Source organism: Strongylocentrotus purpuratus, unplaced genomic scaffold, assembly GCF_000002235.5.
Source record: "Strongylocentrotus purpuratus isolate Spur 01 unplaced genomic scaffold, Spur_5.0 spur5_scaffold_20, whole genome shotgun sequence".
Taxonomy (NCBI): Eukaryota; Metazoa; Echinodermata; class Echinoidea; order Camarodonta; family Strongylocentrotidae; genus Strongylocentrotus; species Strongylocentrotus purpuratus.
Window position 1 is genome coordinate 32,744,922 of NW_022145606.1, and position 24,893 is coordinate 32,769,814.

A 24,893-nucleotide genomic window follows, 5' to 3' on the forward strand; every position below is an offset into this window, starting at 1 on the left:
TGACATTGTGATTACCACAACGATCTCTCTCTGATGATTATGATTTGAAACTCAATTTGCACAGATATCGACGAATGTTCTCCCAATCCTTGTGAGAATGGAGGAACTTGCAGTGATGGAGTGAACACCTTTACTTGTGCCTGCGCTCCTGGCTATACTGGGTCTACGTGCGGAACTGGTAAGATAAAGAATCAAATCAGATTACATACCTACACTTTTTATATAAAGCAATTTCTCCTTGTTCATCAAGACATTAAAGATAAAGAGCAAACAAGGAAACAAAATGAGACAAATAGGCAGTCATTGGTGAGGAAAACCTTGGAGGTTTGTCCTGATTGGCAGTATACAGGAGTGAAAGTACAGACAAAAGATGGGAGGGCATTTCACCTTTTGTTACAGTAATGAGATAAACTACACTTTTCTTGATTTTGAGTAGACACATGAAAAATGGGAGTGCATGGTACTCTCATGAGCATATTTGACATTGTGATTACTTCAACGATCTCTGATAATTATGATTTGGAACTCAATTTGCACAGATATCGACGAATGTTCTCCCAATCCTTGTGAGAATGGAGGAACTTGCAGTGATGGAGTGAACACCTTTACTTGTGCCTGCGCTCCTGGCTATACTGGGCCTACGTGCGTAACAGAAATATATAGAGTCAAAGTAGATTACATACCTACACTTTTTATATAAAGCAATTGCTCCGTGTGCGTCAAGACATTATAGATAAAGAGCAACAAGGAAATAGAAAGAAATAAATATGCAGTCATTGGTTAGGAAAACCTTGGAGGTTTTCCTTGATTGACAGTCAACAGGAGTGAAAGTACAGACAAAAGATGCGAGGGCGTTTCACCTTTTGTTGCATTAGTGAGATAAACTACACTCTTCTTGATTGCGAGTACACACATGGAAAATTGAAGTGCATGGTACTTTTTATAGAGCAAATTTGACATTGTGATTACCACAACGATCTCTCATGATTATGATTTGGAACTCAATTTGCACAGATATCGACGAATGTTCTCTCAATCCTTGTGAGAATGGAGGAACCTGCAGTGATGGAGTGAACACCTTTACTTGTGCCTGCGCTCCTGGCTATACTGGGCCTACGTGCGGAACTGGTAACATAAAGAGTCAAATCAGATTACATACCTACACTTTTTATATAAAGCAATTTCTCCTTGTTCATCAAGACATTAAAGATAAAGAGCAAACAAGGAAACAAAATGAGAGAAATAGGCAGTCATTGGTGAGGAAAACCATTGGAGGTTTTTCTTGATTAACAGTAGACAGGAATGAAAGTACAAACAAAAGATGCGAGGGCATTTCACCTTTTGTTGCAGTAATTAGATAAACTACACTCTTCTTGATTTCGAGTAGACCCATGAAAAATGGGAGTGCATGGTACTTTCATAAGCAAATTTGACATTGTGATTACCACAACGATCTCTGATAATCATGATTTGGAACCCAATTTTCCAGATATCAACGAATGTTCTCTCAATCCTTGTGAGAATGGAGGAACTTGCAGTGATGGGGTGAACATCTTTACTTGTGCCTGTGCTCCTGGCTATACTGGGCCTACGTGCGTAACAGGTAATATATAGAGTCAAAGTAGATTTCATACCTACACTTTTTATATAAAGCAATTGCACGTTGTTCATGAAGACATTATAGATAAAGAGCAACAAGGAAATAGAAAGAAAGAAATATGCAGTCATTGGTGAGGAAAACCTTGGAGGTTTTCCTTGATTGACAGTCAACAGGAGTAACAATACAGACAAAAGATGTGAGAGTGTTTGACCTTTTGGTGCAGTAATGAGATAAACTACATTCTTCATGATTTTGAGTAGACACATGAAAAATGGGAGTGCATGGTACTTCAAGAGCAAATTTGACATTGTGATTACCCCAACGATCTCTGATAATCATGATTTGGAAACCAATTTGCAAAGATATCAACGAATGTTCTCCCGATCCTTGTGAGAATGGAGGAAGGTGCAGTGATGGAGTGGACAGCTTTACTTGTGCCTGCGCTCCTGGCTATACTGGGCCTACCTGCGGAACAGGTAAGACATAGAGTCAAAGCAGATTGTTGTTGTTGTTGTTGTTGCGATTAATGGCGTTTCCATCGTCATTCGATGATTTCCGCCATACATACTTACACTATTTATATACAGCAATTGCTCCGTGTTCGTCAAGATATTGTATATAAAGAGCAACCAAGGAAATAGAAAGAGAGAAACATGCAGTCATTGGTGAAGAAAACCTTTGAGGTTTGTCTTGATTGGCTGTAGACAGGAGTGTAAGTACAGACAAAAGATGCGAGGGCGTTTCACCTTTCGTTGCATTAGTGAGATAAACTACACTCTTCTTGATTGCGAGTACACACATGAAAAATGAGAGTGCATGGTACTTTCTAGAGCAAATTCGACATTGTGATTACCACAACGATCTCTCTCTGATGATTATGATTTGAAACTCAATTTGCACAGATATCGACGAATGTTCTCCCAATCCTTGTGAGAATGGAGGAACTTGCAGTGATGGAGTGAACACCTTTACTTGTGCCTGCGCTCCTGGCTATACTGGGCCTACGTGCGGAACTGGTAAGATAAAGAATCAAATCAGATTACATACCTACACTTTTTATATAAAGCAATTTCTCCTTGTTCATCAAGACATTAAAGATAAAGAGCAAACAAGGAAACAAAATGAGACAAATAGGCAGTCATTGGTGAGGAAAACCTTGGAGGTTTGTCCTGATTGGCAGTATACAGGAGTGAAAGTACAGACAAAAGATGGGAGGGCATTTCACCTTTTGTTACAGTAATGAGATAAACTACACTTTTCTTGATTTTGAGTAGACACATGAAAAATGGGAGTGCATGGTACTCTCATGAGCATATTTGACATTGTGATTACTTCAACGATCTCTGATAATTATGATTTGGAACTCAATTTGCACAGATATCGACGAATGTTCTCCCAATCCTTGTGAGAATGGAGGAACTTGCAGTGATGGAGTGAACACCTTTACTTGTGCCTGCGCTCCTGGCTATACTGGGCCTACGTGCGTAACAGGTATATAAACAGTCAAAGTAGATTTCATACCTACAATTTTTATATAAATCAATTGCTCATTGTTCATCAAGACATTATAGATAAAGAGCAACAAGGAAATAGAACGAAAGAAATATGCAGTCATTGGTGAGGAAAACCTTGGAGGTTTTCCTTGATTGAAAGTCAAAAGGAGTGAAAGTACAGACAAAAGATGTGAAAGTGTTTCACCTTTTGGTGCAGCAATGAGATAAACTACATTCTTCTTGATTTTGAGTAGACACATGAAAACGGAGTGCATGGTATTTTCAAGAGCAAATTTGACATTGTGCTTACCACAACGATCTCTGATAATCATGATTTAGAACCAAATTTGCACAGATATCAACGAATGTTCTCCTGATCCTTGTGAGAATGGAGGAACTTGCAGTGATGGAATGAACACCTTTACTTGTGCCTGCGCCCCTGGATATACGGGGCCTACGTGCTTAACAGGTAAGATATAGATTTAAAGCAGATTACATTCCTAAACTGTGTATGGAAAACAATTGCTCCTTGTTCATCAGGACATTATAGATAAGAAGCAAACAAGGAAATAGAGAGAAAGAAACATGAAGTCATTGGTGAGGAAAGCTTTTGAGTTTTTTTTTTTTTTGGGGGGGGGGGGGGTTACAGTCAAATGGAGTGAAAGTACAGACAAAAGATGCAAAAGTGTTTTACCTTTTGGTGCAGTAAAGAGATAAACTACACTCCTATTTATTTTGAGTAGACACATGTAAAATGGGAGTGCATGGTACTTTCAAGAGCACATTTGAAATTGTGATTACCACAACGATCTCTGATAATTATGATTTGTTTTAGGGTATGTTAAGACTGCTATGATTCATCCTGATTGTAGCGATTTAAGTTTTGGTGCTGAGGTGTCTTGAAGATCAGACTATCTCATGCCATTATTACATTCATTTCACGCCGAAATGATAGAAATTTGTTTTAATGACATTTTCTTGTCTTGCAGGAGGCACACTTCGTTTTGAGGGACGATGAGATTGTTTCAAAATATATTTTCTTTCTACGGCCATATTTTTGAAAAAAGATTTTAACATTCAAAGAGATATTTAGTTGATTTATTTCACTTGAATTATGTATTAATAGTTTTACAAATGAAGGAATTTATTCCTAAACTGTTTTTATTTGTATTAAGAATGCCAATTTTTACTTTATTTTACCTGGTCACCGCCAAATGAAAAGAAATATGTCAAAAGGGACATTATTTTTTCATCCCTTTTATCCCATTGATTGTCTTTGGAACTCAATTTGCACAGATATCAACGATTGTTCTCCCGATCCTTGTGAGAATGGAGGAACTTGCAGTGATGGAGCGAACACCTTTACTTGTGCCTGCGCCCCTGGCTATACTGGGACAACGTGCGGAACAGGTAAGATATAGAGTCAAAGCAGATTACATACCTACACTTTTTATTTAAAGCAATTGCTCCTTGTTAATCAAGACATTATAGATAACGAGCAAACAAGGAAACAGAAAGAAAGGAATAGGCAGTCATTGGTGAGGAAAGCCTTGGTGGTTTTCCATGATTGACAGTCAACAGGAGTGAAAGTAAAGACAGCAGTTGTGAGAGTGTTTCACCTTTTGGTGCAGTAACGAGATAAACTACATTCTTCTTGATTTTGAGTAGACACATGAAAAATGGGAGTGCATGGTACTTTCATGAGCAAATTTGACATTGTGACTACCACAACGATCTTTGATAATTATAATTTGGAATTCAATTTGCACAGATATCAACGATTGTTCTCCCGATCCTTGTGAGAATGGAGGAACTTGCAGTGATGGAGTGAACACCTTTACTTGTGCCTGCGCCCCTGGCTATACTGGGACAACGTGCGGAACAGGTAAGATATAGAGTCAAAGCAGATTACATACCTACACCTTTTATTTAAAGCAATTGCTCCTTGTTAATCAAGACATTATAGATAACGAGCAAACAAGGAAACAGAAAGAAAGAAATAGGCAGTCATTGGTGAGGAAAACCTTGGTGGTTTTCCATGATTGACAGTCAACAGGAGTGAAAGTACAGACAAAAGATGTGAGAGTGTTACACCTTTTGGTGCAGTAATGAAATAAGCTACATTCTTCTTGATTTTGAGTAGACACAAGAAAAATGGGAGTGCATGGTACTTTCAAATGCAAATTTGACATTGTGATTACCACAACGATCTCTGATAATCATGATTTGGAACCAAATTTGCACAGATATCAACGAATGTTCTCCTGATCCTTGTGAGAACGGAGGAACTTGCAGTGATGGAATGAACACCTTTACTTGTGCCTGCGCCCCTGGATATACTGGGCCTACGTGCTTAACAGGTAAGATATAGATTTAAAGCAGATGAAATTCCTAAACTTTGTATGGAAAACAATTGCTCCTTGTTCATCAGGACATTATAGATAAGAAGCAAACAAGGAAATAGAGAGAAAGAAACATGAAGTCATTGGTGAGGAAAGCTTTTGAGTTTTTTTTTTTTTTTTTTTTTTTGGGGGGGGGGGTTTACAGTCAAATGGAGTGAAAGTACAGACAAAAGATGCAAAAGTGTTTTACCTTTTGGTGCAGTAAAGAGATAAACTACACTCCTATTTATTTTGAGTAAACACATGTAAAATGGGAGTGCATGGTACTTTAAAGAGCACGTTTGAAATAGTGATTACCACAACGATCTCTGATAATTATGATTTGTTTTAGGATATGATAAGACTAGTATGATTCATCCTGATTATAGCGATTTAATTTTTGGTGCTGAGGTGTCTTGAAGATCAGACTATCTCATGCCATTATTACATTCATTTCACGCCGAAATGATAGAAATTTGTTTTAATGACATTTTCTTGTCTGGCAGGGGCACACTTCGATTTGAGGGACGATGAGATTGTTTCAAAATATATTTTCTTTCTACGGCCATATTTTTGAAAAAAGATTTTAACATTCTAAGAGATATTTAGTTGATTTACTTCACTTGAATTATGTATTAATAGTTTTACAAATGAAGGAATTTATTCCTAAACTGTTTTTATTTGTATTAAGAATGCCAATTTTTACTTTATTTTACCTGGTCACCGCCAAATGAAAAGAAATATGTCAAAAGGGACATTATTTTTTCATCCCTTTTATCCCATTGATTGTCTTTGGAACTCAATTTGCACAGATATCAACGATTGTTCTCCCGATCCTTGTGAGAATGGAGGAACTTGCAGTGATGGAGTGAACACCTTTACTTGTGCCTGCGCCCCTGGCTATACTGGGACAACGTGCAGAACAGGTAAGATATAGAGTCAAAGCAGATTACATACCTACACTTTTTATTTAAAGCAATTGCTCCTTGTTAATCAAGACATTATAGATAAAGAGCAAACAAGGAAACAGAAAGAATGAAATAGGCAGTCATTGGTGAGGAAAGCCTTGGAGGTTTTTCTTGATTGACAGTCAACAGGAATGAAAGTACAGACAAAAGGTGGGAGGGCGTTTCACCTTTTGTTGCAATAATGAGATAAACTACGCTCTTCTTGATTTTGAGTAGACACGTGAAAAATGGGAGTGCATTGTACTTTCATGAGCAAATTTGACATTGTGATTACCACAACGATCTTTGATAATTATAATTTGGAATTCAATTTGCACAGATATCAACGATTGTCTCCCCGATCCTTGTGAGAATGGAGGAAGGTGCAGTGACGGAGTGAACATCTTTACTTGTGCCTGCGCTCGAGGCTATACCGGGCCTACGTGCGGAACAGGTACGATATAGAGTCAAAGCAGATTACATACCTACACTTTGTATACAAAGCAATTGCTCCTTGTTAATCAAGGCATTATAGATAGAGAGCAAACGAGGAAATAGAAAGAAAGAAACATGCAGTCCTTGGTGAGGAAAACCTTGGAGGTTTTTCTTGATTGACAGTCAACAGGAGTGAAAGTACAGACAAAAGATGCGAGGGTGTCTCACCGTTTGGTGCAGTAATGAGATAAACTACACTTATCTTGATTTTGATTAGACACATGAAAAGTGGGAGTGCCTGTTACTTTTAAGAGCAAATTTGATATTGTGATTACCACAACGATCTCTGATAATTATGATTTGTTTTAGGGTATGCTAAGACTGGTATGATTCATCTTGATTTTAGCGATTCAACTTTTGGTGCTGAGGTGTCTCCAAGATCATGCCATTTCCGCATCCATTTTCACATTCATTTCACGCCCAAATGGAAGAAATTTGTTAGTGACATTTTCTAGTTTGGCAGGGGCACACTACGTTTTGTGGGACGATGAGATTTTCACTTTGAGTCGGAGATATGATTGCATGCCTCATTTGGCATTAAGTACATCGTGACGTCAACATAATGATCGTGGAACTAAGAAAAATAATTGCATATTATGACGTCAGCAAGTTTATGGAAATTTGATTACATCTATATAACTGTTGATAGCTTTTCTCCCAATTTTTGTTACGTAGATTTTGAGCCGATTTTCTTCACAAAAGGTGCCATTGATTTTTCATTTCAACAATGGCAACGTTGTCCATTCTTTCGAGTAAAAGAGGCATGTCAATTTTCCCACTTTTGCGTGTATTCTCTATGGGAGGTGACTTTTTCTGAAATCTTTATTCTACATTCCAGTCTTGTTTGAGCAATATCTCGATTCTTTTCTGCCAGCTTAATTTGAGAATCAGATTTTCCGTTTCCGTGTTATGTCTATGTGGATCTTTTGGTATATTGATCATGGCATTTGCCTCCCATTCCGGCGACCATCTTTCATAGATCCAAAATGATCAATGCTACACAGTTGAAACTTATTTAATGGACAGACCATAATAGGAGGAGTATTTCATAACTGTAGATGAAATCGTGAAAATGCGTTCTTCATTATGTAACACATTTGAATACGTATCACCTAATTCGTTGAGTGACGAATTCAAGTCTAGTTGAGTTTTAGATTAGGTTCAGAGATAGGGTAAGGTATAGTCCTCGTTTAAGGGATGAATTTAAAACTTCGGTTATCATGCTATATATGGCATTTGGTGTGGAGGGTTGTTATACCTAAGAATTCGATTTGTAGAAGGCAATTGACTTATAAACACGGCAGGGCTCCTCATTCTTCTTTTAAGAGAGGCTTAAGATTGAAATTTTGAGGATCTCTTTGCATGTCCCCCAGTCCCCCGGGCTAATTTCTAAATTGTTTTTGTCCAGAGTTAAAAAGTTAGGACAGTGAGTGATTTCAAGTTGGGTGTTAGTGTTAGTGTTAAGAGCAGTCAAGAGCTCTTAAATCGAGCGGAAAATTTGCTGATGAAATTAAGAGCCCGATACCGATACCAAAATCGATAGCTTAACACCAGCTGTGACGTCACCACATACTTAATTTCACGACGATGATTTAAAAATAGTACACCAAAACTAAAGATTTCATGAAAAGTACAGAATAAATTTACACCTATTTCTCTGGTCTTATAAAATAACTCATTTTACACACAAAAATATATGAATTGCCTGCTTCACCAATTTTGTATTTGATCGTCAGACAATAAATTGGCGTCGTTCGTGCGTTGAATGTTGTGCGGGTGCAACACTAACACCGAACTGGAAATCAACATTTGCTTACTCCCTAGGGGCTAGTGTTAGTGAATAGGACATGTGTACGTAAAATATTAACACCAGCCACAAAGGTCAGTTCAGCAGACGACAATTTTGCAAAATCGATAACACTAGCCACCGGAAGTTGATGATATTCAGAGGTCAAAGCCTTAACACCAGCTGATTTCCATTTCAGTGTTTAGGCTGGTGTTAGTGTTTATTAAACACTTACACCAGCCTTAATCACCGAACTTGAAATCACTCTATGTGCACCAGACACCTGTTAAGGTCAAGTTCACCCATGGTCTATTATCCTAGAAATCTGATAGGAATGTGGTAGGGGTACACTGTCCTAGGAGATGGAAATCCTAAAGAGATAGATGTCTTGAGGCAAGCGGTAGCGCTCTAGGGGATAATAGGGACTTTTAGATTGAGTGGACGAGAACACGACGAACGCCGACTGATCATGCGTGTCAACGTACTCAATTGCCCATGTTGACTACAATTAGAAATCTTTTAGATTTCACTCGACGATATACATGCATGCAGGAAGTTAAGCGTGCACGCGTGCACACGTTGCAGTCAAAGCTGTCGACATGCAAATCTAAAAGTCCCTATTGGCTTAGGGGATGGTAGAGTAGTCTTTTTGGATCCATGTCCAAGGGTGCATCATCTTAGTGGGTTGGTTGTCCAGGGAATGGTTGACCAAGTCAAGGTAGTCTGTGGGGGTACATGTCCACGGGTGCATTGTCTTAGTGGGTAGGTTTTCCAGGGAATAGTAGACCAAGTTAGAATATTTGTTGGCATACATGTCCAAGGGTGCATTTTCCTGGTGGGTAGGTTGTTCAGGAGATAGTAGTTAGTGTTTTTTTTGTCTGAATCTAGAACGGTCATTTCCGAAATAATGTTGATCTACAGCCAATCATAGCCGTATTCTACGATGTAGTTTAACTAGCAAAGACTACTATTTACAGTCCAGAAAGTTTGTGGTCAATCTAGTTCATTAATCTATTATTCATCTATATGTAAACATGAAAAGGGACTCAAGGTTTTATGAAACATGCTCTGATAAAAATAGCTCTCCGATCAACCAAAGTCCTTAACTTCAGTAATAGCTCGAACTCTATCTCTTCTATGACATGAAGCCATGCGTCCCCAGACCAAAACGGCCGCACTTACCACTATAAGTTGACTGGTTCAAAATGCCTCCATATATATATCCACTGATGTTTTAAACATGGATAGGTCTCCTCGAATAGCTTTTGATTCCCCTCAATTCAAAGGAATACATCTACCTGTAGAACATGAGAAAATATCAAGTACTTGTCTTGGAGAGGGCCTTACAATTTCTACAAATAATCTTTTTTTTCTGCTCATGCCCAGAATGTAACTACACACTTGTCTATTGTATGTCAATCTGATTGGAGGATTCGATCTTATTTGCCTATTTGACAACCACTTCCTTTATTTTGCTATACATTGTCACGCATTAACTTACAGCCATCTTGAATGACCCTCGCCCTCTGGGCCTTGAGAGTTATGTCATTCCAGATTCAAGTATGACAGCTTCCAGTGAGGAAAGTGCTGACCATGGTGCAAAGAGAGGTCGTCTTAACGTGAGGAAAGTCAAAACCCTGCGTGGAGCCTGGTCTGCACGATCAAACAATGCCAACCAGTGGATCCAGGTAAAGCAAATCATTTCTTAAGGCCAATTCAAACACGAAACATTTAGGCAACCCTTATTTCTATGTCATGGGTTCATATCCCACTGCTGCGGACGTATCAGTAATGAAAGGGTCAACAGTCAAATTTTAGGCTATAGTTTGATTTTTATCCATACACTGCCACAAAGTCTGTAATAAGAGTCACCCTCCATTTCTATGCATGGCATGAATTCATATTCCAACGCTGACATCAGGTCAACAATGAAAGAGTCACCAGTCATTTCTATGGTACTATTCACTTACACTGTTACAATTGTTATTATTGGCCATTTTTTGAGGTGACATATGGGTTCGTAGATTTTCTCTCCACTCGGTAGGTAAAGCTACTATGAGATTGCCATAGTAACATAGTTATTCACATCTAAGTCAACAATTGTTTTCATTTTTAAGGGCATTAATATAGTTGTACGATGTTACTCAGAAATGAGATCGACAATCAAAGCATCAATGTGAAGAACTTCTAAATTTAAATATTGCCCTTGGAGGGGCGTTCTTAGTATTTGTACTTAAATCATATAGATTTGACATATTTTGGAACATGCTCATTGGTTTAAAATTTTGTCATTGAGATAGAAAAAATATATGATTAAGAGGACGAACATCAAGAAATCTTCCTCCGATTCTTTTATTTCTACAAGGTGGATCTTTTGGACCTTTACCGTATCAATTCAGTTGCGACTCAAGGGCGACAAGCTTATAACCAGTGGGTAACAAGCTATAAGCTTGCTTGTAGTACTGATGGCACGACCTTTCACACCGTGCAGGGCATCTCTATAAACCCTGGAGCTGACAGGGTAAGTTCGTTCTCTGATTATTCACTTTCTAATATTACATTGACTCTATTCTTGTAGAAAGTTGAAGGCATTTGAAATCTTTTTGATAACAATTAAAATGTTTTCATGTTACGATAATTTCTTTTAAAGAAAAACGCAATTGTTACCTCGTGGACACATATATATGTTAGGTGTATTATCTACTATTCTGCTTACACAAAGTATAACAGGAAAACCTATTAGGTAGGATTGAAGAACTGTCTATATGTGTAAATATATCAGAGCAAGTACTGCACTTCAAGCAAAAAAATCTTCAATCGATTGATTGATTGATTTTTATTCGACAAGCTTCCAATATACAACAATATACAATAATAACAGATCAAAAATAAGTCAGCTTGAACAGGATAACCCACGAAAGCTCGAGAGCTTATTTCCAGTGGGGTCCCTATCCATATCCTGTTTTTTCCTATTTTATTACTAGGTCTCGAAAACTAGAATTTTAAGTCATCAGAATAATTGAACTTCAAATAGAAACGATTGGACAGGCACTGAACATGAAAAAATATGAATTATTCAGCATGCTTAATACGACTCTCTTTAGTTCGATTGCAATTGACCGCAGAATCATTTGAGTTATAATTCATTCCAGGGGCGTAAATCCCGGGGGGGGGGGGGGGATGGGGGGGGGGCTTCATCTCCCCCTGGCTCGAAGGAGGGAGGGTGGCCTGTACAAACATCCCCCCCCCCCTGAGATTTTTAAAAAAAAAGAGAAAAAAAAGGAATAAAAAGAAGGAAAAACAAAAGTGATTGTTTTAATTTCAGCATAACTCATGAGAAATGAGTTTTTTTGTTATGTATGTATATTACTGTATAGCCTACACGTATACAGTATGTCACGATCATTAAGAGTAGTTGCGCGACGTGCACGAACGAGCACTTCATAAACTTCAGAATAATTTTTCGTTATTTTGCAAGGTATTATTATAGCCCAGACGTAAAGTGCGCCAGCGCGCCAGCGCGCGAGCGATTAAAAAGTGCAATCATGTACCGTAGATGCCCGGCTCCCCCCACTCAGTGTTATTTAGGGTACGCGTATGCTCGTTCCCTCCCTTTAAAGCACACCCACCCTATCTCAGGACTGCCAACATTTCTAAATCCCCCTTTCGCCGGCTTTTCGCTGGCTTGTCCTGCCTTGGAGACCCCCCCCCAAAAAAAAAAAAAAAAAAAAAAATCCGGAACACTGCTAAATGTACCACACACCCCCTCCCCCAATTTCAGGTGAGCTCTAGTCGATCGAGGGGGACTGGGGGCCAATGTTTTTACTTTTCAAAATGAAATAATCAGGCCTGAATGAGCTTTCAAAGTTAGCAGGAATTTCAGGAATTTGATCCCGGGATTTGATCAATTTTTCTATAATATTCAAGATATTTTATAACCTCCTTTTTACATTTCTCAGGAGTCAAAAGAGAGAGAGAAAAAAAAAACACCCCCTGTTTTAGAAATTAAGAGCCGAGAACGGTACAACGAATCGTCTTCTTTCTCTAATGATTTAATGAAACGTAAAAGCTTCCGCGCTTCGCGCGGGCGGGGGAAGGGAAAGCCTGAATTCATGAATTCAGATGAGGATTAAAAGTCGAGAACGGTACAACGAATCGTCTTCTTTCTCTAATGATTTAATGAAACGTAAAAGCTTCCGCGCTTGCGCGCGGGGGGGGGGGGGGGGGGGGGAGGGGGAGGGAAAATAGAATTAAGATGAGGATTAAAAGTCGAGAACGGTACAACGAATCGTCTTCTTTCTCGAATGATTTAATGAAACGTAAAAGCTTCTGCGCTTCGCGCGGGAGGGGGGGGGGGAATGAAAAACTGAATTCTGATGAGGATTATGAGTCGAGAACGGTACAACGAATCGTCTTCTTTCTCGAATGGTTTATTGAAACGTAAAAGCTTCTCCGCTTCGCGCGGGAGGGGGGAAGGAAAAACTGAATTCAGATGAGGATTAATTGTCGAGAACGGTACAACGAACAGTCTTCTTTCTCTAATGATTTAATGAAACGTAAAAGCTTCCGCGCTTCGCGTGGGAGGGGGGGGGGGACTGAATTCAAACGAGGATTAAGAGTCGAGAACGGTACAACGAATAGTCTTCTTTCTCTAATAATTAAATGAAACTTCAAAATTTTCGGCGCTTTGCGGAGGAGGGAGGGGGAAATCGCACCTCCCTGCCCCCCCCCCCCCCCTCATTACGCCAATACTGGTCACTATTACGTACCAATATTTGGCTCGCATAATTTCAAATTTGGGCCCCTCCTCTAAGAAATCCTGGATCCGCGCCTGTCCTAGGCTTTCCAGAAAGGACTCAGAATTGTCTATTTGGTCATAGATCAATGTTTTTTAAAGTTAATTCTCCTTTAAGAGAAAACAAGGAATATGACTTACAATGCGCTTCCTACCCCAATGAAACATTTGTGATGATGTTCCTGTGGTAGTACCATTATACATCATTTTCTAAGTGATGGGACTCAAAATAAAGAGTTCGCATCTTCCTGACGAAATACTCGATCTTTATGTTACTACTTGAAAGTGTGTCGTCTTATTTCGGAGTTCATTATAATAAAACATTACAGTTTGCAGCTGTCAGTATTTCGAAACATGTCCAATTCTTTTACTTTATAGTTGTCAAATTTGGCATGTGCGTGCATGTATGTATGCATGTATAAATTTATGTACATGTGTTTGGGTATGTGTGTGTTTGCTGTTTGTTCGTTTGTGTGTGTGCGTGTGTGCGTGTGTGTGTGTTGCGCACGCTTGCGTAAATTAGTGTGGGCGTGTGCTCGTGCTAGTATGTGATGGCTTTCGCCGATCACCCCCCCCCCCACTCCTCGGTACGGATTTACGCCCCTGATTCATTAAAAAATGGATTGATTTTCCTTTTTCATTGAAGATCTTCACCGGTAATTCTGACCGCAACACCATCGTGACCAACACTCTGCCTGTACCCCAAATGTGCCGCTATGTCCGCTTGATGCCTGTCAGATGGTTTGGTCACATCAGTCTTCGTATGGAGATCTACGGTGAAGGCCCTATCACAGGTCAGTTTTAAAACTAGTGATACTCCAATTTTGTTTGCTCCATAAATTCTCCTGCGACAATTACTCTGGGCCTTTTTTCACCAATAATAGAGCCATTCTGCTTTCTTCATGATATTCCCATACTTTCCGAACAATTTGATACCATGTTTATCTCTTTATGACTATTAATAACAGAATGAGCGTCCGTTCAAGATAAATGTCTGTGCGCGCGAGCTCTTGTAATACAAGGCATATATGGGCAACAACAAAAAAAACATTATAGCTGTTTGGTATGCTTAGGGACTGCGATTTTCTTCATATTTCGATATAGTTTGAGTCTGAGGACCATAAAATCCTAAAGGACGGGGGTAACCAGTGCCTGTTTCCATCGGGCTGGAACGATGCTACTGTTATAGCTTTGTCGAAATAGGAAGGACAGTGGAGAAGCAATCTGGTGAGCTACCAGCTTTAGGAGCTTTGGTGGAAGTTCATCAGGTCCGCTGGCCTTTGAAGGGTTCAGTCGTTTGAGGCGTTTCTCGACACCGGTCCTGTGAACATGCAGGTGACCAATAGTTGGAAAAGGAGAAGGTCCTTTCTGTACAAGAGGGTGGGCTGTTGAGGAGTAAAGACAGACTGGAAGTAGTCGTTCAGTGTCTCTGCCTTGTCTAATGCTGAGGCGCATATTTTAGATGGAGTACGCAAGGTAGGAATACCAATGTTTTCAGAACGACATGTCTTGATGTAAGACCAGAAAGACTCTGGGTTGTCATTAAGGCTTGCCACGATGATGTTGTTGATGTACTCGCAACGTGCTCTGTGCACATTCTTGGCAACTTGGTTCCTGTATTGTCGGTAGGCTGTCCAAGCTGTGGAGCAAGACTGGTTGTGTGCCTTCTTAAATAGTCTATCTCTCTTCCTCATCTGGCGCTTCCAAGGAGGAGTAATCCAAGGAAGATGTCTCCTTCCTTTGCACATTTTGGAAGGAATTAGCTCAGACAAACACCTGTTCAAGAAGTTGACAATGATGGACCAGTTTGTTTCCACTGATCTACTTTCTGGATCTGATTGGAGGAATTCTGTTGCAAATTCAGCTGCTGCATCTCTCAGTTGCTGTTCGTCAGCTTTGCGGAACTGGTAGATCTTCCTCAGGGGCTTGACAGAGATCTTTGGATTTGCAGCAAGAGTAAAAGTGAAGATGTCGTGGTCTGATATCCCAGACTGTACGCACCCAACCAGGGCAGGATTTGACGTCACAACTAGATCGAGGAAGTCTAGATCGATGTAAAGTCCAGGGCCTACACAGCCTTAGTGCGCCCCCAATAGGAGTATGTCTCGGAGACTTGGAGCCCACACAGCATCACGGTCACAAAAAAGCTAGAGCAAGTACAAAGAACAGCGGCTCGCTTTGTGTACCGTGATTACAGATACACCACATCACCATCAGCTCTTGTGGCAGCTCTAGGGTGGGACTCGCTTCACACACGCCGAATCCTCGACCAATGCACCCTTCTCTACAAGATCCATCACCGTCTTGTCTCCATACCTGCACTAACTATTGTTATCCCTGCTACATACTTCGGAAGACACGACCACAACCTGAAGTATGTAATTCCTGTTGCAACTATCGACTCCTTCAAGTTCTCATACTACCCAAGAGCAATAAGGATCTGGAACTATCTGCCAGGCTCAGCAGTCAATGCAACAGGAATAACCAACTTTAAGGAGGCTGTTCTACCCTCCATCAGAATGATGCAGCCCCCTGTTGGTTCTCACATCGTATAAGCTTTAATACTAGCTTGGTTTTTACTTGCACTGGACTTTGCATATTTTACTGTAAATTGACAAGTGCTTTGTCCACACACCATTCCAGCAATTCATGACACTCCTTGTAGTTACTCGCCTCACCTACCATCCCAGTATAGCTTCCTGAGTGAGCTGCCAAAGGGATTACCCAACCAAGTACCAAGTACCGAGTCCATTTACACATCATTTCACGCTGAAATGAAGGAAATTTGTTTTAGTGACATTTTCTTGTCTGGCAGGGGCACACTTCGTTTTGTGGTACGATGAGATATTTTCAAAATATATCTTCTTTCTAAGGCCATATTTTTGAAAAAATATGCTAACATTCAAAGAGATATTTAGTTCATTTACTTCATTTAAATTATGTATTAGTAGTTTTACAAAAGAAGGAATTTATTTCTGAACTGTCATTAGTTGTATTAACAATGCCATTTTTGACTTTATTTTACCTGTTTACCGCCAAATGAAGATAAATATGTCAAAAGGGACATTACTTTCTCATCCCTTTTATCCCATTTATTGTCTTTGGAACTCAATTTGCACAGATATCAACGATTGTTCTCCCGATCCTTGTGAGAATGGAGGAACTTGCATTGATGGAGTGGACACCTTTACTTGTGCCTGCGCTCCTGGCTATATTGGGCCTACGTGCGGAACAGGTACGATATAGAGTCAAAGCAGATTACATACCTACCATTTTTATATAAAGCAATTGCTCCTTGTTCATTGAGACATTATACATAAAGAGCAAACAAGGAAACAGAAAGAAAGAAACATGCAATCACCAAATTTATCAAGTGACAAATTCAAGTCTAGTTATTTATTTATCATTCTTGCTTGAATATGTTCGCAGGATATCTCAAGACTGAATCAAGCCGTTATTATGGAAGTGGCAATGATGATAGATATTAGTCTAACTTATAGAACTGCGTGACTTTTCACAGACGCAAAGTCATCGTGACGTCATCTAGGCGCCATTTTTTGAAAATCAGCTCATGATCAAGATCAATATCTGTCCGGTTAATTCAAGGTCAATAAGAACGCGCGTATGCGTACGTCTGCGCGTCAGTGCGCGCAACAAAATTGTAAATACTCACAATCGTTTCAAATTTATTTTGCATATGTTTCATACCATTATGACAATTTATAACAATTTTATAACAATAACAAAAAGAAATCACGCACACGCGTTTACGTTCGTCACGGCCGAACGCAAAATAATTCCTCGTATTTTGTTTTTGACACGATATTCCTTAATTTTTTTCCGAACAATTTGATACCATGTTTATCTCTTTATGACCGTTAATAAGGGAATCAGCGTCACTCTAAACTTGTCAGCTTTGCATGTAAAGTCTATGAGAAATATTTTGGTCGATTGGTCAAAGCACTAGATAGATCCAAAATGATCAAGGCTACACATATGAAAATTGACATATGGATAGACCATAATGGGAAGAGCATTTTTATAAGAGAATGAAAATGCATGCTCCATTATGTAAAACATTAGCATGTCACCTAATTCGTCAAAGTGACGATTTAAAGTCTAGTTTATATCTATATTTTATTACTTATATAGATTAGGGACCAGCCTTTGATAGGATTTTGGTCTTTGTTTGTCCGTCCACATTTTGATATTTCTTTCATGTCGTGTTATTTGTTGGAATTGACTTTGTATTGTGATTTTTATCAAATGTGCAAACAAAATGAATTGAATTGAAAATTGAATGTTCGTTTTGTGTTTGGTCTCTTGTCAGTCTAGTTGGTGTGACTGATTTAATGAACGTCAGTCACAGCGCCAATCCGACCTCAGACAAACTGACTCCAAACCGACCTCAGTCACAGCGCCAGTCCGACCTCAGACAAACCGACTCCAGACCGACCTCAGTCACAGCGCCAATCCGACCTCGGACAAACCGATTCCTAACCGACAGAATATTGGACCTTCTTGGTTGTTCTTTGTATTTGGTCGGGTTCTTAAAGGGATAGTTGAGTTGTGTTTTCAGACCGCAAATGCCTTCAAAGTGCATGGTTATTGCTCTTATTCTTATCTTTGACATTTATAGTGCCCTTTTAGAACCTAAAATTGCTATGAAGGTAATTTTAGACCCCAAAATGTGTGAAATTTTCCTGTACGAGCATACCAATTCAGCTCCACTCAAACAAAACACGGTGACCGTTTATTAATCATTTAGTTAAAAATAACAATACATGAGCCGGCTAATTGTGGGTAATATAAGCAACACGAAAATGCCAACAAAAAAACCAACATCGGCATTGGCTGAAATACGACGTAAAGGTTTCATTTCGTTTGTTTTTAACGGTTTTTTCAAATTTTTCAAAATATCTAATATTTGTGGTGGTACAAAAGTGTTAGAGATCGTTATATTTCAGCCGTCTCTGAACCGATTTTGATCAAACAAAGATGATTTTGTCATTTAAATATTATGTTCTTCTTTTTTTATTTGACACTCAGTTTTTCATTATCTCACACAAAAAATATTTTGTGTAGCGCCCTCTGCAACAGAACCCAACTTTCCCTTTAAATATTGTCGATCTGGGCCCCGTCTTATTAAGAGTTGCGATTGATCCAAACCAATTCTTGGTTGATTGATCCAAATCAGTCGCAAGTTTCCAGTCTCCCATCTCTTAATAATTATTATGTATATAGTTGCGATCGACATCAATCGCAAATAAGTTGCGATTAATATCAACTCTTTTCAAAGCAGCCCGGCAAAACAGGGCCCTCGTGTAGATCTATTCGCTCAGTGTCTCCTCTTTCATTTAGACAACACGATTGCGACTACTTTCGAGAAAAAAAATCAACCGCAGGGCGATTTAAATGCCCTATCCTATGTCCCATAGAAAACATTTTCGGATAATACGTCATTGTCCCGTCTGGACATGTCAAAATTAAGAAGAATTGCAATTGCTTTAGGTTGATTTTTCGAAACTAACTGCGTTCATGTTTCTCTCTCTCTCGCTCGCTCTCAGCTGCCCGTGTCACGTGTGACAGTTCTTCCATGACGGTGTTTATCAGCAAGACGCTAAATATTCTCCCCGCCGATCTTCATTTCATCGACGAATCGTGTGTTGGATACAACCCCAATGGGGAGAACATCGCCCTCTACAGTCGATATGACAAATGCAAATTTACCACTGAGGTATACATATTTTCTCACGTAAAAATCAATTAGGAAACCGTTTAAAGCCTCGTTCAGATATATGACGCTGCTAAACCGAGGCGTTCAAACAAAAGATTTAACGATGACGTAAAGCGTACTACAGGACTTTTGTGCGTGGGCAGTAGCCGTTCATTTACAGGCAAAAACATCTAACACGCTGCAGTTTTATTTTTGCAGCAGTTTACTTCGTCATATATGAACGAGCTTTTATGGTGCAAAATATCACCCTTGTGAAACACAGATTTCCCCATATGAAAAGAAAGCCTGTTAAATGGCGCCTGGCTTGAATGTTTCAGTGGATTGGATATTGTGAATTATGTGCGTGATATAGTTAATTCCAATGCCCGATGTAATGATAAAAAAGTGGTACTAAGCGCTATGACAAATGTTATTGTCATCGTCATCATTAGTAGTCGTATTAGGTTTCACACGATTCTCATTTTTTATTAATAAAAGCCTATTTCATTTCAATTTACCTAATAATTTAATTGCTATACGTTAATTTTGCTCACATTTATTATATTTCCAACCATAATTTTACCTCTACAGGAAAATTCAGATTTCATCATCTACTCCAATGTGATCTCTACAACAGTTACTGACAACACCCCTAACGGTAGTGTGATCACCAGAGTCATGGGGGAGACGCTGATCAATGTCCGGTGCCAGATTCGTCGGCGTCAGGTATTGAGTCGGTTCTACAACCCCATCAGCAGCTCACTAAAAATTGACGAAGTCGGTTACGGGAACTTCACCGTCGACTTCGAGCGGTATACCGACGAGAACTTCAGGGAGCGCCACCCGAATGAGGCGGCCCCGGTGCGAATCCAAGACCGCTTGTTCTACGCGGTCAGCCTAACATCCGTTTCTAATTTGACCCTGTTTATCGATCACTGCTGGAGCACGCCCTCTTCGGATCCGCTTGACACGAAGCAATATGATCTAATTAAAGACGGGTAAGAAATAGTGCTATTTTGCTATCCCTCACTTGTGTTCCGACATTTGCTCCCTCGAAAATATATATAGATTCCTATTTAGGGCCATGCCTTGAACCATAACGCATGGCCCTACAGAGGAATCTTTCATGTTAGGGGAGATACAATGAATAATTGATAATTTATTGCATTTCCTTTGTTTGTTTTTTGTATTTGTGGGGGTAGCCGTAGACCGTACCCTAGCCCCCGCTGCGTACAGTCGTGATTCAGTGGCCAAGCAATAGCCTCGTTACTGTAAGGCCCCGGGATAAAAACTGTGTCGATCAGCTATATTAGTGCCCTTTTGTGAGGCATTAATCCTCAGTACTATCAGTTATGACTTAAAGACGTAGGTCCCCTAATTGATTAGCATTTTAGCAGTCACGCAAAAAAAAAAAACACTTGCAAACTATTATTCAACAAAATTTGAGAATGTATATTATTAACTAGATCTATTAGGAATAAATCAATGTCAAATTCATTCCATAAATTGGGGTAACAAAAATTATTTCAACTTTATGACCAACAGTGTAGATTAATATGTAATATATTTATTTTTTGAAATTTAAGATGTGCATCTGACGACACCGTGCAGACCATTTCGACCTTCGGACCCTCGTTTAAGCCGTTTACTTTCGACGCTTTCACCTTTATCGGTGACTACTCACAGGTATTTCAAACAATCTCCAGCTAATGTTTTTAACTGTACACCGACGCATTAAAGCATTGCTTATGATAAAAATGTTTGAACTCCCTTTTTTTTTAACCGATACACCTTGATCTTCATGTAAAAGATGAAGAAATGCAAAATAATTTAAAGGCCGGCTGTACTAGTTCATCCAGAAGGGAATGGACCACCCAGCTAGCCAGCGAGGTTACTGTGACAGGTGGCTATCTCATCAACTCAGCTCTCAATTAACAAAAGAAAACGAGGATCATGGGGGACCAACAGGCACCGATTGGGGAAGTTTTCTGTATAGAGGGAGCCAGTAGCTATAAGTAGGACAGTGTTGCTTTAATATTTGATATGATAATGATTGTTTCAATATGGATGTTTGTGAGTGTGGATGAATGTATCTCACTGGTATGTTGCCCATGCATGATCATTATGTCAAAAAGATTTATGTAAATGTTGAGCACTATTAAAAAGAAGTCCAAGCGATGGCCCACTTCAAGCGTTTTTTGATAAATATTTGTATATATTGTATCCATCTTTATATCATAATATGATCGCAAATACTTTCGCAAAATCAACCAAATGCAATTTCATAGCCCTGTTAAATCATCGTATTGCGTAATCTCAACATGATCTATATATGATGTACAACATAGGGTCATTAAATTTGAAATCGAGTTGATTTATTCAGTCTTTGCAAATAGTTCGTTCTTTTATAGCGCATTTCAGGACCGCAGGCCCTCTCAAAGCGCTTTACAGATATATTATTACCCCGGTCTTCGGACTCAGGCTTTAATACCGCACGCAATGTAAGCACATTCTCCACTCTCTGGGGAGCCTTCCAGCCAGGCGTCATCTTTACAAGCGCACACTCGCTCATCTATTAAACCACATTCACTATTGCATCACGCTGTATTCTGTAATGTGCTCTGTTCTTTTCCAGGTATACGTCCATTGCGAGGTAGTGGCGTGTAATGAGGGCGACACCAACTCAATCTGCGCACAGGGGTGCCTCGCCCCAGCCCTGCCTCTACCCGCAAGACTAAGGAGAAGCGTGGTTGGCAAGCCGGTTGGCACTAACTCCCAGCCGCGGATTGTCTCGCAGATAGTTGGGCCTTTCGTAAAAGGCTCTGAGAAACAAGGTGTGTGTAATATACCATGGACCTATAAACACACGCTCACTATAGGGTAGTATTCTCGAAAGCGGACTAACTTTAGTCCATGGTTTAATCCACCGACTAAGTATGGAATGCCATGTGTCCCTATGAATATGTTGTTGAATAATTCAATCTGTCACTAAATTAAAATAAAATGTAATAACATAATTAATAAAGAACAATATAACTATGATATAATTATGTTATCATGGCTATTTAGGGACATATCAAATCATTCAGAAATATATTCACATGGACACTTGGCATTACATACTTAGTCGGTGGATTAAACCATGGACTAAAGTTAGTCCGCTTTCGAGAATACCACCCTATAGGTGTATATATTATATTATGATGGACATTAGGGGGTTAGGAGAGAGAGGGAGGGGCTCTTTTTTAGGAGGGACTGACACGATTATTGTAAGAAACCCATACCTCAGTAATAAAAGGTGAAACGTTATTAACAGAATAATACCAGACAAAATAAGCTCAATATTTATACTACAGTCAAACCTGCTTTGGTGACAACCTGTCTACAAAGACCACAATTTTTGTTTCCTGGCCTTGAAAATGGTTTCTCATTGAAACATGTACTAAAGGAGCCTGTCTACAAAGACCACCTGTCTGCAAAGACCACTTTTTATCTCCCTTGAGCGGTCGCTAAAGACGAGTTTGACTGTATTAATAACATCGCATCGGATCCTTACTGAAAAGCCTTTTCAGTAAGTTAATATGGTTTTACCACAGCCCCAATGTGTGAATAATCACCACAGAAACCTACAAAGAACATAAAATTATCATTACCATTATTATTATTATTATTATTATTATTAATGTTATTATCATTGCGATTGTTATTATTCTAATTATTATCATTATTACATTTATTTTGTACTAGGAGTGACTGCAAAGACTGGCTGGGCTTCGCCGTATATATTCCTTGCTTCCCTCGCTGCGGGCGCCTGTCTCTTTATCGGAATGATCGCCATGTACGCAGTTATGAAAGCCCGGATGTAGACTCTCTATCTAAAGCGTACGCGAAGAAATTTTCAACGTTTGATGAATCCCAAGCAATGCTTTTTTTTTTGTAATGAGAAGATTTGAGAAGATTTAAAGGTCAGGGTATTTGGTCCTTTGGTGTAGATAGAGAGAAATATTCACGCCCCCTTTTAGAAGATTATACTTGCGTATACGCGTATATCTGAGCACCGAAACATAGATATCAGTTATCATTTGTTTGACAAGTACTAGGTTTTTGGTCATTTTGATATCCCAAGGTTACCAAGTAAGGGGGAGTTATGACAAGGATCATTCCTTACTTTTGTTTTGTTAATCAGTATGATTTCGCCCAATAAATAATTGATGTGGACTTGAACACCCTACCCTCTCAATCATCTTTATTAACCCATTAACTACTGAATTCTCACATTCCCATAGGCTTTAATGCAGGAGCTACCAGGTTCCAGTAGGCAATGGGTTAAGTTCTTCTTCAATACGTACTTATATAAATAATGAGAGAAAGAGAGATAGAGAGAAAGAGAGATAGAGAGAAAGAGAGATAGAGAGAGAGAGAGAGAGAGTTCTGCTCGGACTTCGAGGTAATACAATAATAATTATAGAGGATCATTATTTAATGTGTTTTTGTATATAATATATATATTCACAAACACACACGCACGCACTCACACATACACACATATATATAATAATAATAATATTTAATATTTAATTTTCTCTTAGCACTTTACAAATATATTATTACCCCGGTCATTGGATTCAGTGCTTGCCCGCACACAACGTGTGCATAATCTCCACTCCCTGGGGAGCATTCCAGCCAGGCGTTACATGACGCTCAAAAACTGTTTGACCAACAATGACGGTCGTATCCTACCGGGTACCCATTTAACACCTGGGTGGAGAGTAGCAAGTGCAGGTTAATATCTTGCCAAAGGATCACCGGCACTAATATTATTAATGCCGGTGTCGGGATTCGAACCCTCGACCTTCGCATCTCCAAGGTCAAGCGCCTTAAACCACTCGACCAGAGAGACACAGAGAGAGAGAGAGAGAGAGAGAAATGTAAGAGTTCTGCTCGACTTCGAGGAATCGAGGTATATAATAGGTGGTGAATGTTATTGAGAGTGTGGATATATGTGTGTGTGTGGGCATGCATGTTTGTGTGAGAGATTGTCCGATATCTGTCAGGGGAGGGTGGATGTACGACATCTGTTCAATAAATTTAAAGCATTACGCACATAGTTAATAACACTCACAGACTCGCACACGCACAGGCATGCTCACACACGCGCACACTCAAACCCAAAGAACACACAACATAAATAGAAGGACACTTTTTATTTGATTTTAATTTGCGAAGTCACGTGTAACCCTTATAATATTTTACATATTTAAATCACACATTTTCAAAGAAAAAACTTTTTTAGCAAGACCTTTTTATCCTCGATTTACTCCGTAAACATTGTCTTGGGATGAATTTCGTTCATGAAAGCAATCGGTCTGATTTAATTCGCAACAAAATTATTTATTTCGATATAGGGAACAAGATTTGTTCTTGCTTTGCGCCTTAGGTTCAGATAAAATAATATCGAGTTTATAACTTCATTATGGCACCTCACACTGACGCACTGACTTAACTAGGGCAGGTCATTCATGCCACTGGTTGTTCTCACCATTATGATCTTTAGATATCATTTTTTCCTTCAATAATGGATTATCAAAATATGTAAATTCTGTAGATTAGAGACTATGATTGGAAGACCAATGACTCTAAATGGTGAGAGCAAACATTGGCGTGAACAGCCTGCCATAGT

General features: G+C 39.3%; 1 protein-coding gene across 16 annotated transcripts in view; it reads left to right on the plus strand.

Moving 5' to 3' along the window:
* Positions 1–23,437, plus strand: part of LOC763804 (fibropellin-1) — a 33,598-nt gene extending 10,161 nt beyond the window's left edge. For 3 of the 16 annotated variants that reach the window (XM_030993248.1, XM_030993241.1, XM_030993243.1), the window contains 19 exons: positions 1,015–1,128; positions 1,490–1,603; positions 1,963–2,076; positions 2,503–2,616; positions 2,978–3,091; positions 3,449–3,562; positions 4,390–4,503; positions 4,865–4,978; positions 5,340–5,453; positions 6,287–6,400; positions 10,206–10,390; positions 11,068–11,223; positions 14,144–14,291; positions 16,619–16,732; positions 19,065–19,234; positions 19,805–20,211; positions 20,800–20,899; positions 21,849–22,047; positions 22,961–23,437. In XM_030993248.1, the coding sequence (XP_030849108.1) occupies positions 1,015–1,128; positions 1,490–1,603; positions 1,963–2,076; positions 2,503–2,616; positions 2,978–3,091; positions 3,449–3,562; positions 4,390–4,503; positions 4,865–4,978; positions 5,340–5,453; positions 6,287–6,400; positions 10,206–10,390; positions 11,068–11,223; positions 14,144–14,291; positions 16,619–16,732; positions 19,065–19,234; positions 19,805–20,211; positions 20,800–20,899; positions 21,849–22,047; positions 22,961–23,079 (2,738 nt within the window). In that variant the 3' untranslated portion in view covers positions 23,080–23,437. The remainder of the gene's footprint in view (positions 1–1,014; positions 1,129–1,489; positions 1,604–1,962; positions 2,077–2,502; positions 2,617–2,977; positions 3,092–3,448; positions 3,563–4,389; positions 4,504–4,864; positions 4,979–5,339; positions 5,454–6,286; positions 6,401–10,205; positions 10,391–11,067; positions 11,224–14,143; positions 14,292–16,618; positions 16,733–19,064; positions 19,235–19,804; positions 20,212–20,799; positions 20,900–21,848; positions 22,048–22,960) is intronic. The other 13 variants (XM_030993247.1, XM_030993249.1, XM_030993246.1 and 10 more) reach the window with 13 other exon arrangements.
* The last annotated feature ends 1,456 nt before the right edge of the window (positions 23,438–24,893 follow it).